Genomic DNA, 13,082 nt, shown 5'->3' with positions numbered 1-13,082 from the left:
ATGAAGGGTTTAGTGGGGTGGGAGAAGAAATGAATTTAGTTTCCTTGTAAAGTGTCTTGATCACGTTCACTACCTTTAGTAGAATTCTGGGTTTTTTTTAGCAGCAAATGTTTTTCACCATTTCAGCCTCATCAGCAGTTCAAAGTTCTCTTCAGCTTTAACTTACTCTTCTATGTTATTTCCATCAAATTTAGAAACAAAATATGAAGGAACATCCCTTACTTCAAGAATTTTTCCTGGTACATTTTGTGATCTTGTTCCAAATCTGACATAGTGGGGTCACCACTATCTTCAAAATCATTATGTTAAATTTGTTCTTCTCAAAGACCTGTACTAAGCATCTACTGTGATTCAGACATTTTGCTAGGTGTTAGGGATAGAAAGATTGAGAAGATATAGCTCCCATCCCAGAATCTAGAGGACACTTACATAAACATGACAACAGATCAATTATTCTCTAGGCTTTTCTTAATGTTTCATTTCTAACAGTATTCTAGATACAGGCAATATAAAAGATTGAATCTTTAATGTCACAGTGAGATTGAAAGTATTGCACTGCAGCTGTACGATGGATCAGCCTTCTCATGAAAGCTCCTCTGCAATAACATTCAGCATCTGAATAATGAGCTATTCCATGGCTGAGGCAATGAGAAGCCAAAGGCAGCCAAAGTAATGGTAAAAGTATTACCAGAAGCTACCCCTGCTTCCTGAGGGCGAACACAGCATACGACTGTCTGCCACTGAATAGCTTTCCTATCCTTAGGTAAGTTTGTTTCTAAAATGATCATTCACTGCAGAGTTTCAAGTATGACAGTACAGATAAGAAACAATTTCTCATTCCCTCCATGTATCACTTTGAGTTCTATTTGCCCCTGTAATGTAACAGCTCTGAAAACCTATATTTGATTTTATTCAAGTCTGCAACCTCCAAACTGCAAGCCTAACCTTAAGCCCTAATATATACATATATCTATATATTACATATAAGCCCTAATATGTATGTCAGTTTACATTAAAATCAATATTTACTCCATTCTAAACTCATTTCTTTAAAACATGAGGTCTCTCTTTTAAATTAAAAAAAAAAAAGATACAGGGGCGCCTGGGTGGCGCAGTCGGTTAAGCGTCCGACTTCAGCCAGGTCACGATCTCGCGGTCCGTGAGTTCGAGCCCTGCGTCAGGCTCTGGGCTGATGGCTCAGAGCCTGGAGCCTGTTTCCGATTCTGTGTCTCCCTCTCTCTCTGCCCCTCCCCCGTTCATGCTCTGTCTCTCTCTGTCCCAAAAATAAATAAAACGTTGAAAAAAAAATTAAAAAAAAAAAAAGATACAAATTATTTTATCATTTTGAACACAATTCAAGGACTGTAAACTAAGTATATTTAAAAGTAACGAAAAATGCATTTACAAGTGTCTCTCTGACTCTTAAAAACTGAGAGCAAACTGAGGGTTGATGGGGGTGGGAGGGAGGGGAGTGATGGGTGGTGATGAGTGGTGGGTGATGGGTATTGAGAAGGGCACCTTTTGGGATGAGCACTGGGTGTTGTATGGAAACCAATTTGACAATAAATTTCATATATTGGAAAAATAAATAAATAAATAAAAGTGTCTCTCTTTTAGAATTTAAAGTACTTTTTTATAGATGTAAGCTTACAGAGTTTTACAGAAATTCTGCTGTGTACACATTTCTGACAAAGAAGCCTCAGAAGAGCCAAAGACAACTCACAGCCTGCTAACTGGAAGAGCTGTTTTCACTGACTGATGATAGTTCCAGAAAGCCTCAATATACAACACAGGCAAATATAAGAGAAGTTGAGAGTAGATTTCAAGGAAAGAGAGTCAGTGCAGAAAAAAAACTGGCCAAATCTGGAAGTTTTATGGCACAGAAGAATAGAGACTGTGAGCAACTGAAAAAAATGTAGAAAAGAGAGCTATCATATTTTGGGGGGACAACTACAATAAATGATTATTTTTATTTATTATTATAATATTATTATTATGTTTTTAGATTCTATTTTTTCAAGCATCTCTACACCCAATGTGGGGCTCAAACCTACAACCCTGAGATCAAGGGCCACATGCTCCACTGACTGAACCAGCTAGGCACCCCAAATGATTATTTTAGAAACATAACCAACAAACATAAAATATTATTTGGGGCACCGGTACCAAGCTAAATATACCACTATTACTACTAACTAATATGATTACAATCACTGCTAAAATTTAATAAGCAGTCACATGCCAGACACTTTGCAAAGCACCATAAATGGATTCAATCCTTATAACAGTCTTAGGAGATAGATATCACCATCAACCTCATTTTATAAATGAAGAAACCAGAGACTAAAGAAGTTAAGTACTTTTCCCATTATCAAGTAGCTAGTTAATCAAAAAGCCAAAATCAGAAATCAAGTCATGTGATTACAGATGCTGAGAGGAATATGCTATACTCCTCTTCAACTGGTAGAATAATGAGCCAGTAAATTGTGGGAATATTAACAGTAAACTGTTTCCTGCATATCCTTTTAGAGAGACATTCACAAACAGAAGAACAGAAGTTATTTCACCCAAGTATAAATTTCAAATTTTTAAATGGAAGACAAGGGAGAGATGCTTATAGACACTATGGAAGTAACTTTTTCACAATATAAAACAGGCAATGGATAATGTCTCTGAAGAAATGGTATAATGTTGGCTTATCCAAAACAAAACTAATCTAAAGCAAAAAGGTTGGATTTTCACACTCTATAGATTCTTTTTTAAAATTTTTTTGACGAAGAGAGCGAGTGCACACACGAGTGGGGGAGGGGCAGAGAGGGAGAGAGAGAATCCCAAGTAGGCTCCATGCTGTCAGCACAGAGCCTGACATGGGACTCAAACTCATGAACCATGAGACATATCATGACCTGAGCTGAAATCAAGAGTGGGATGCTTAACTGACTGAGGTACCCAGGTATCCCTCAAACTCTACAGATTCTAAGTAAAGCAAACTATTGACTGCAACTAACACATGACCTGTAAGTAGTTAAAGGGAGATACAGCACAGTAAATTGACTGTGAGAATGAAGATGGAGTCAGGCTGCCTGGGAGCTAATCCTGGCTCCACTACAAATAAGGAGAGTAACTTAATCTTTGTGCCTCAATTTCTTAATCTCTATAATAAGGATAATAATATATTGTAATTATATCTACCACAAAAGAAATTCAATAGAAAGTACTAAATTAACGTTAGCAATTTTTATTGTTAAAATGAAGCACCCAAAATTGAGTACTAAGTTATTTTCAATAAATGCTCTTACGCAAAAGTTCCACACACAGCAGCACTAAATTTTATACACAATGAATATGAATATAATCACTATATAAAGATATTTCTAAAAAGTCAGTAGGAATTTTATGTGAAATAAAATGAAACAAAACAAAACAAAATAAAATGAGTGTTATTACTATCCTTTTCCTTTTCTTCCATAAAGAAATTAAAATGAGAACACATCTAGTCTCACTTCATAGAAATTAAAAATGACAAGTAAATGGACATGATCTTTTATAAGATAAAGCTTCTAATAGAAATGTCTTACGAGGGTGCCTGAGTGGCTCAGTCGGGTGAACATCCAACTCTTGATTTCGGCTCAGGTCATGATTTCACAGTTGTGGGGTCAAACCCCGGGTGGGGCTCTGCACCAGGCATAGAGCCTACTTGAGATGCTCTCTCCCTTTCCCCCTCCCCCATTTGCACTTCCTCTCTCAAAAAAAAAAAAAAAAGAAAGAAATATCTTACCATAATCTTACTATCCATAATAAATGATAATTCTTCTAAAACAATATCTTCTTTAGTGTTTTTCATATTTGTATGGCAAAGCACAAGCAAGTGTAGGTACTCTTTATGGAACCTCAAAAATGATGAAGATGTCCATATGGTACCATAAGAACTAGGAAAAACTTTACCAGATTACAGAGTTGCGACACATATGCACACTCTCCAATATGAAAATCATAACCACAGAGGCACCTGAGTGGTTCAGTGGGTTAGGCATCCAATTCTTGATTTCGGCTCAGGTCATGATCCCAGGGTTGTGGGATGGAGCCCCATGTCAGGCTCTGTGCTGACAGTGCAGAGCCTGTTTAGGATTATCCCTCTCCCTCTCCCTCTCTCTCTGCTCCACCCCTGCTCTCTCTCTCCCTCTCTCTCTCAAAATAAATAAATGAACTTAAAAACAAAGAAAATCATAACCACAAACCTAGATCTATGAAAAATCTAAGCAAGATCAATGTAATTTTTTCATTAACATTAATTTGGCGCTTGTTAATAATAATAATAGTAGGTAACCTTCAAATACCTATTATGTGCCAAGCAATGTGCCAAAGAGATATTTATATGTATATCTCACTTCTAACTGGTAAGTGAGACAGTACAGATTCAAACCAATCCTGACTCAAACCTTATACTCTTAACCACAACACTATACTTTTTTTTTTTTTTTTTTTAATTTATTTTTGGGACAGAGACAGAGCATGAACGGGGGAGGGGCAGAGAGAGAGGGAGACACAGAATCGGAAACAGGTTCCAGGCTCCGAGCCATCAGCCCAGAGCCTGATGCGGGGCTCGAACTCACAGACCGCGAGATCGTGACCTGGCTGAAGTCAGACGCTTAACCGACTGCGCCACCCAGGCGCCCCAACTATACTTCTACATTATGCAATAATATCTAAAAACTTAAACAATTATACTTAAGATGTTTATTTATATTTTATGCTAACAAGGAAGAATTAACATTAATCAATTTTAAGAACAGAACATAAGTATCAATGGGAGGACCACTTAAGAACTTGTGCATTAAATGTATGCATGGTGATTAGAGTTAATAATATTGTATTTATATACTTGAAGGTTGCTAAGAGGATAGCTCTTAAATATTCTCACCACAAAAAAAAAAAAGAAAAAAAAGAAATGGTAATTATGTGATGCAATTGAAGGGTTAGCTAATGCTATGGTGATAATCATACTAATACATAAAAATATCAATGCAACACAATGTGTATCTTAAACTAATACAATGCTATGTGTCAATTATATCTCAATAAAGCTGGAGGGAAAAGAGAATTACTGAGAAGCTCCTATTAGTGATTTACCCTGAAAATTACTCCTAAGTTCCAAATGTAAGGTGCTTTTAAGTACACAGCTAAAGATATCTCGTTCTACAAGCTGTAGTTCAAATAAAGGCCTTCTTACTATGACATAAGCCAGTCATAAAAATCAATCCTTGATTGATTAACCTAACTCCTCAGAAGTAGGAGATACTCTACTTATTTTAATTTTGAGGCACAAAGGTTAGTGCTATAAAAAAAGATACCCCCGGGGCGCCTGGGTGGCTCAGTCGGTTAAACGTCCGACTTCAGCTCAGGTCACAATCTCGCGGTCCATGAGTTCGAGCCCCGCGTCGGGCTCTGGGCTGACCGCTCAGAGCCTGGAGCCTGCTTCCGATTCTGTGTCTCCCTCTCTCTCTGCCCCTCCCCCGTTCATGCTCTGTCTCTCTCTGTCCCAAAAATAAATAAACGTTAAAAAAAATAAAAAAAAAAAAAAAAGATACCCTTTAGTCTTTAGTCTGATTGATATTTGCTAAAGGAAACATAACTGAAATATTCAGTTTTGTAGAGTCTTCTAACAATTACTACGCTTATGTCAATAATTTCTAATTTTGTATTATTATTTTGGTTTAATTTTTTTTTTTTTTATTTGAGAGAGAGAGAGAAAGGAAGAGAAATCATGTGCAGGCACGAATGGGGGAGATGGGCAGAGGAAGAGAGAGAATCTTAAGCAGGCTCCATGCTAGGTGCAGAGCTCAATGGGGAGCACTATCCCATGACCCTGGGATTATGACCTGAGCCAATATCAAGAGTTGGACACTCAACGGACCAAACCACCCAGGCACCCCTCTAATTCTGTATTATTATAATTAGCATATTTATAGCTATAACTGGAAAGACAGGAAATTATATAAAAGTAATTCCCATCAACGAGAACTGTGAAGAGATTATTCATAGTTTAAACATGTCTGGCTCAATATAACCTAAAATCCTATTATTTTGGAATGAATTTTTACTAAAAGACAAATGTCTTGAGTCTGCATGAGACAGCTATTAAAGACAAGAAGACCTGTTAATCATCATGTTTAAAAATAATCTTAAATCAAGCCTCAAAATACATCTACCTTATGATATCCATTGCCTGGTAAAGTATTTCAGATTGATCAACTCCAAGAACCTTCTTTGCCCCAGCTTTAGCTGCAAACATAGAGAGAATTCCAGTTCCACAACCAACATCCAAAACTACCTGGTAAAATAAAAAAACAGGTATTATTGAAAAGGTCTAATACTTTAAGTTCTAATCACATATTATGATGTTTCTGGCAAGTAATTGATCACAATATTTTTTTGAAAATTTTAAAATGTTTTTTATGTATTTTTGAGAGACAGAGAGACAGAGAGCAAGCAGGAGAGGGGCAGAGGGCCAGGGAGACAGAATCCAAAACAGGCTTCAGGCTCTGAGCTGTCAGCAAAGAGCCCAACAAGGGGCTTGAACTCGTGAACTGTGAGATCATGACCTGAGCCGAAGCTTAACTGACTGAGCCACTCAGACACCCCCATTGATCACAATATTGTAAAATTTTACTGATCAATTATGGTAGTGATTTCTATTTGAAGAAGCTGAAGATATCACTACAATGAGTTGTTTTAAATTCTTCTTCTTTTTTTAAACATAAGCTCTATGCCCAGCATGGGGCTTGAACTTATGACCCCAAGATCAAGAGTCCTATGCTTTACCGACTGAGCTGGCCAGGTACATACACCAAGTTGTTTGCACCCCAACTTGTTTTAAATTCCTAACAGTCTTTTTGGCCATACTGGCCATATTCTGCTACAATCAGATGCAACAATGTAAATTAAGAGATGTTTTACACAAAATAAGCAATTTCTACAGACTTAACAGGGAAGTATTCTCTCTTTTTTTTTACAAACTTTTTTTTTTACATTTATTTATTTTTGAGAGACAGAGAGAGACAGAGCACAAGTGGGAGAGGGGCAGAGAGAGAATGAGACACAGAATCTGAAGCAAGCTCCAGGCTCTGAGCTGTCAGCACACAGCCCAACGTGGGGCTCACTCACAAACTGTGAGATCATGACCTGACTTGAAGTCGGTCGCTTAACTGACTGAGCTACCCAGGTGCGCCATATTCTCTATTTTTAATTTCCCCATTGCATGCATGCTCTAATTTAGGCTTAGTAGTTCCAAACTGTAGCAGAAATAAATTTCTCCAAGTTTGAGAGACAAGAATTAAGTTTAGCAGGAGAGCATCATCCAATACAACTAAAAAATGCTTATAAAAGAATCCTAGATGTAGAATATTGCCATATCCCCTCCATTTCCAAAATTAAATATTCAACTCACTTAAATAACACAGGTACAATAAAAACAAACTGGCTTCTAGAATTCAGCCATTTAAGAATATAACTTTTTAAAAATAATACTCATTATCAATGGTGAAGGTAAAAAGAATCAAAGTTTAAGATGATGTTGGGGACAGGTAAAAAGCAATTATTTCCAAATCAAGAATTGCATGCTATTTCCAATATAGTATAGTGAAACCTGCTCCATTCAAAGTAAAAAACAAAAACAAATTACTGAGGAAACATATTAAGCAAAATAGTCAGAGATACAGTATTTTCTGTGAAATGACTGCAATGTGCACTGCCTTAAATCTTTCAATATCAATGGCCTAAACTCCTATGTACTTATCTCAAAAAATGAAATTATTTCAGTATTCTCCTATAAGTATTTGCTGAGCATCACTAAGTGCAATCATGATCACAGTGATGGGGTACAGCAACTAACAAGACCAAGTTTCTGTCTTAATGGAGCTACAGACAATGAATAAATAAACACAAAATAAGGTTAGCCAGTAGTGTTATAAAGAAAAATCAAGCCCCGGAATAGAAGTTAGAGCAGAGAAGAGGGGATACATACTTTAAGCATTTAAAATAGGTCTGTGAATACACCTCTGATATATGTGGGCTGAGAACTGAATGAAATAAAGGAATATGCCATGTAGAGATCTGGAGGAGTTTCTTCTAAGCAATGGAGGATATTAACAGCAAAACACAAGATTCCAGGCAAAGCAAGAAGACCAATGTGGCTGAGCTGGGTGAGAAAAGGTTGCTCGATAGTGAGGTAAAGGTTAAGCAGAGGCCAGATCACACAGAACCTTTGGATTTTATTCTGAGTAATGGGAAGCTACTGTAAGAACAACAGAACTAGAATTAAAAATCTATCAAACTGCCACATAGTTTAACATCAAAAACTGTATTTCTTATTTATCCTTCAAGAGAATTTTCGTGTAAAGATGATGTAACACATTTTTTCCGTCCCTTTTTTACACAAACAGAAGCATATTATGCCACTGCACTTGCTACACACTGCTTTTTGTGTAATGTAGGGATCTTTCCGTATCAGTTTACAGAAATTCTTTCTCTCGTATGGTTGTAAAGGATTCTGTATTATGGCTATACCATAATCTATTGATTTAGTTCTCTATTGATAGACATTTAGGTAGTTTTGAAATTTTACTATGACAATCATTACTGTAAATATAGCTTTATATCTAACCCCATTCACACATGAGTAAATCTACAGAATACATTTCTAGAAGTGAAAATACTGTGTCAAAAGAGAATATGCATATTTATAATTGTGCCAGACATGACCAAACTATCTTCCATAGGGCAGTTCTGCTCATGAGGGCCCTAACCAGCAATGTTTAAGTGTTGATATCCTTACAGGTGAGACTAGCCTATGGACCACATAATCAAACTTTTGGCTTTTTGCCAATCTTGCAAGTACAAAATTATGATACACTGGCATAGTTATAACATGCATTTCCATTATCATGAGGTTTAGCATCACTCCTTATGTTGTAGAGCCATCTGTAGTTCTTTTTATGTAAAGTGTCTACTTATATTCTTTATTTTTCCAGTGAGCTGTCTTTTTCTTATGAAATTTTGAATCAAAATTTTCTTATCAAATAAGTTCTTTGTAAGTGAAGATGACACCTCTATAATATAACCTGCAAGGTTTCTCTCAGCGTATATTTTTGTGTTTCGATTCTGCTTATAGTGATTTTGGCTATGCAGAAATTCTTTACTTACAGTGAAACTCATTAATCATCTCTTTTATGGCTTCCTGCTGGATTTTGATTATAATTAGACTGACCTTCCCCATATTCTCTCCTATTTCATTCTATTTTATCCTCATACATTCTCTTCTAGTACATTTATGGTTTCATTAATATACTTTTTTTTTTAGTTTATTTAGTTTTGAGGATGGTATTAGAAGGATCTTTTTTTTTTTTGTACATGAATGTTCATTAACAACTTTATTTTTAAAACCCAAAAACTAAAACAAAATATTAAATTTTCATCAACAAGTGAATGGATTAAAAAATGACTATATATGTACACAAGGGCATACAATCTTTTTCTGTAAAAAGACAAATAAAACATATTTTCAGTGTTCTGGGCCATATAGTATCTACTCAGTTCTGCTTTGTACCATGAAAGTGACTATAAACAATAATATAAGCAGATAGGGATGGTCAGATTTGGCCAACAACAAGCTGAAGTTGGCCAACTGAATTGCCAAGGCTGGATGTATATACAATGAACTGCTACTCAGCAATAAAAAGAAACACACTATTGATACATGTAATAACATGGATTAATCTTAATTATGCTGAATAAAAAAGAAAACATACTATATAATTTCATTTATAAAATCCTACACTTCGTAAACCAATCTATAGTGACATAAGGTTTATCAATGGTAATTGTAGCTTGGTTAAAAAAATTACTTAGATATGATTCCTTCAGTTCCTTCACCATATTTATAATATTTGATTTAAAGTCTTTGGTAAACCCAGGGGCACCTGGGTGGCTCAGTCGGTTGAGCGTCCGACTTCGGCTCACGTCATGATCTCGCAGCTCATGAGTTCAGGCCCCGCGTTGGGTTCTGTGCTGGCAGCTCAGAGCCTGGAGCCTGTTTCAGATTCGTCTCCCTCTCTCTCTGTCCCAACCCACTCGCATTCTGTCTATGTCTCTCTCAAAAATAAATAAACTTAAAAAAAATTAAAAAAAAAAGTCTTTGGTAAACCCAACATCTGGGACAGTTTTTTTAAAAATATAATTTATTGTCAAATTGGCTGACATACAACACCCAGTGCTCATCCTAACAATTGCCCTCATCAATGCCCATCACCCACTTTCCCCTCTCCCCCACCCCCCATCATCCCTGTTTGTTCTCTGTATTTAAAAGTCTCTTATGGTTTGCCTCCTTCCCTCTCTGTAACTATTGTTTTTTCCCCTTCCCTTCCCCCATGGTCTTGTTAAGTTTCTCAAGATCCACATATGAGTAAAAACACATGGTATCTGTCTTTCTCTGACTTATTTCTTTTAGCATGACACCCTCCAATTCCACCCACATTGCTGCAAATGGCATGACTTTCTTCTTTCTCATTGCCAAGTAGTATTCCATTGTATATATAAACCACATCTTTACCCATTCGTCAGTTGATGGAGGCTCTTCCACAATTTAGGCTCTTTCCACAATTTGGCTATTGTTGAAAGTGCTGCTATAAACACTGAAGTACAAGTGCCCCTATGCATCAGCACTCCTGTATCCCCTGGGTAAATTCCTAGCAGTGCTATTGCTGGGTCATACGGTAGATCTATTTTTAATTTTTTGAGGAATCTCCACACTGTTTTCCAGAGTGGTTGCACTAGTTTGCATTCCCACCAACAGCGCAAGAGGATTCCCATTTCTCCACATCCTAGAAGCGAGGATTTGGGGGAGGTAATTAGGTCATCAGGGCAAAGCCCTCGTGAAAGGAATTAGTACCCTCATAAAAGGGGCCCAGAAGATTCCTCTCTGGAGGAGGAAGGCATGTCTATGCCTATGGTGAACTACAACACAAACCTTCACCACAATCAGTTAGTGCCATGATTCTGGATTTCCCAGACTTTTAACCGTGAAAAATCAATTTAAAAATTTTTAATTATAAGTCACTAAGTTCATGGTATTTTTGTTGTAGCAACCCAAAGGCACAGGGATCTTGAACATTAAGTAAAATTTCTGTACATACTTTGGTCTACTTTTGGATCTTTATTTTGCTCCATTAATTTATATAATCATGTGCCAGTAACTATTGTAATTACAGAAGCTTTACAGAATGTTTTAGTATCTAAAAAGGTTGGTCCACTCTCTAGTCCATGCTCGCTGCAAAATTTTTTTCACAATGTTTCTGGAAAATTTTGTATATTTATTTTTTCATAAGAACAAGAGAATCAACTTATCTAGGCTTTTTAAAAAGTCTTAGTATTTTTATGGGGATTGAACTAAAGCTATAAGTTGATACAGGGAAAATGGATAATTTTGAGTTTTCCTATTTAAGAAGATGGTAAAATTTTCAATTTGTTTAAATCATCTATCATATTCTTCAGGTTTAAAAAAAAAATTCTTTTTCATGTAAGTCCTACACGTTATTTAAGTTTGTTCCTATGCGTTTTATCTTCTATATTGTTTACTACTGTAAGTGGAGTCCTTCAATCCATTATGTCTTGAAAATATAATTTACAGAACTGACTCCAGAAGAGAGAAAATCTATTAAACAGCCTGATTTCTACTGAAGAAATAAAGTTGTTGAAAGGCTACCACTGTGTCTCCTATCCTGTGCCCCTCCAAGAAGGACAAGGCCCAGATGCTTTCATAGGGACAATTTGTTTCCTGCACATGTGGCCTGAGAAAGTCAACATATTTTAAGGTAAGTACTTTTACATACAAAAAAAGTTAAGAATTTTAAGACAGAAACTATGTATCATTGCAAACAAAAAGAAAACATTTTATGTTACCAATAAAATGTGTTAACCATATCAGCAAGAAAATATTCTAATAGATAGTATGTATGCTTAGAGTATGGTTATGGTACATTATTTTGAAATATTATATGGCTAAAATAAAAATGGAAAAATATATACAACACAATCGTAAGTGATAAGTTTCCAGAAACTTTCACTGAAATAAGATATCTGCAAAATTAAAAAATTAAAACTAAATGGTCAGTGTGGAATTTAGATATTTGATACTATAATATTTGGCAAAGGTGACTGGGAATATCAGCACTCACATACTGTTTATGGAAAGACAAGCTGGCAGCACTAACTCCATCCAAGGTATAAATTACCTTTTTTTAAAAAGTAATTTATTTATTTTGAGAGAGAGAGACCACACAAGTGGGGGAGGGGCAGAGAGAGAGAAGAGAGAAAATCCCAAGCAGGCCCCACTGCACACTGAGCCTGACACAGGGCTCAATCTCAGGACTGTGAGATCATGACCTGAGCCAAAATCAAGAGTCAGATGCTTAATTGACTGAACCACCCATGCACTCAATAAATTACTTTTTTGACCCAGGACGTCCACTGTTAGGATTTCATATTACTGGACTCTTACATGTATTTAAAACATTTTAAATATTTTATATTTTTATATGCATTGTTTCTAATATTAAAAATTAAAACTTACAGACATTCTTACATTGGACAAATGAGCCATTAAAAGAATAAGGAATCATCTCTAAGAAAAGATGCTGAGTAAGAAAGCTAATAGAGAAGAATATATGTCATATACTTCAATTAGAGTATGTGTTCTTTTGTAACATGTACATATATACATACACACACATATATATAATTTATATACATATGCATATATATAAAAGTCTTATTCAGTCCTCATCTTGCACATGAAGAAAGTGAGAGAGCTTTAGAGAGAGAAGGTAATAGGTCCCAGATAAGATAGCTGGTAATTTGTAAAGTTGGCATGCAAACAAAGGTCAATCTGCTTCTAAAGCATATATTTAAAATATACTTTTAATTATACATTAATGATATGTTACATCTAGCTCAAAATTAGGTAATTAGGTAAGAAACTAAAACAACAGAATCAAAGGAAGGTAGAAATGATAAACCAGCATTATTTT

General features: G+C 35.8%; 1 protein-coding gene across 1 annotated transcript in view; it reads right to left on the bottom strand.

The window, feature by feature from the left end:
- PRMT3 (protein arginine methyltransferase 3) overlaps positions 1–13,082 on the bottom strand; it is a 143,193-nt gene that overhangs the window by 107,985 nt on the left and 22,126 nt on the right. The window contains exon 9 of the mRNA XM_003993064.5: positions 6,210–6,331. Within this exon, the coding sequence (XP_003993113.1) occupies positions 6,210–6,331 (122 nt within the window). The remainder of the gene's footprint in view (positions 1–6,209; positions 6,332–13,082) is intronic.

This window comes from Felis catus, chromosome D1, assembly GCF_018350175.1.
Source record: "Felis catus isolate Fca126 chromosome D1, F.catus_Fca126_mat1.0, whole genome shotgun sequence".
NCBI classification, from domain to species: Eukaryota; Metazoa; Chordata; class Mammalia; order Carnivora; family Felidae; genus Felis; species Felis catus.
The sequence above is the reverse complement of the archived record's forward strand: the minus strand, read 5'-3'. Positions and strand labels throughout refer to the sequence as shown.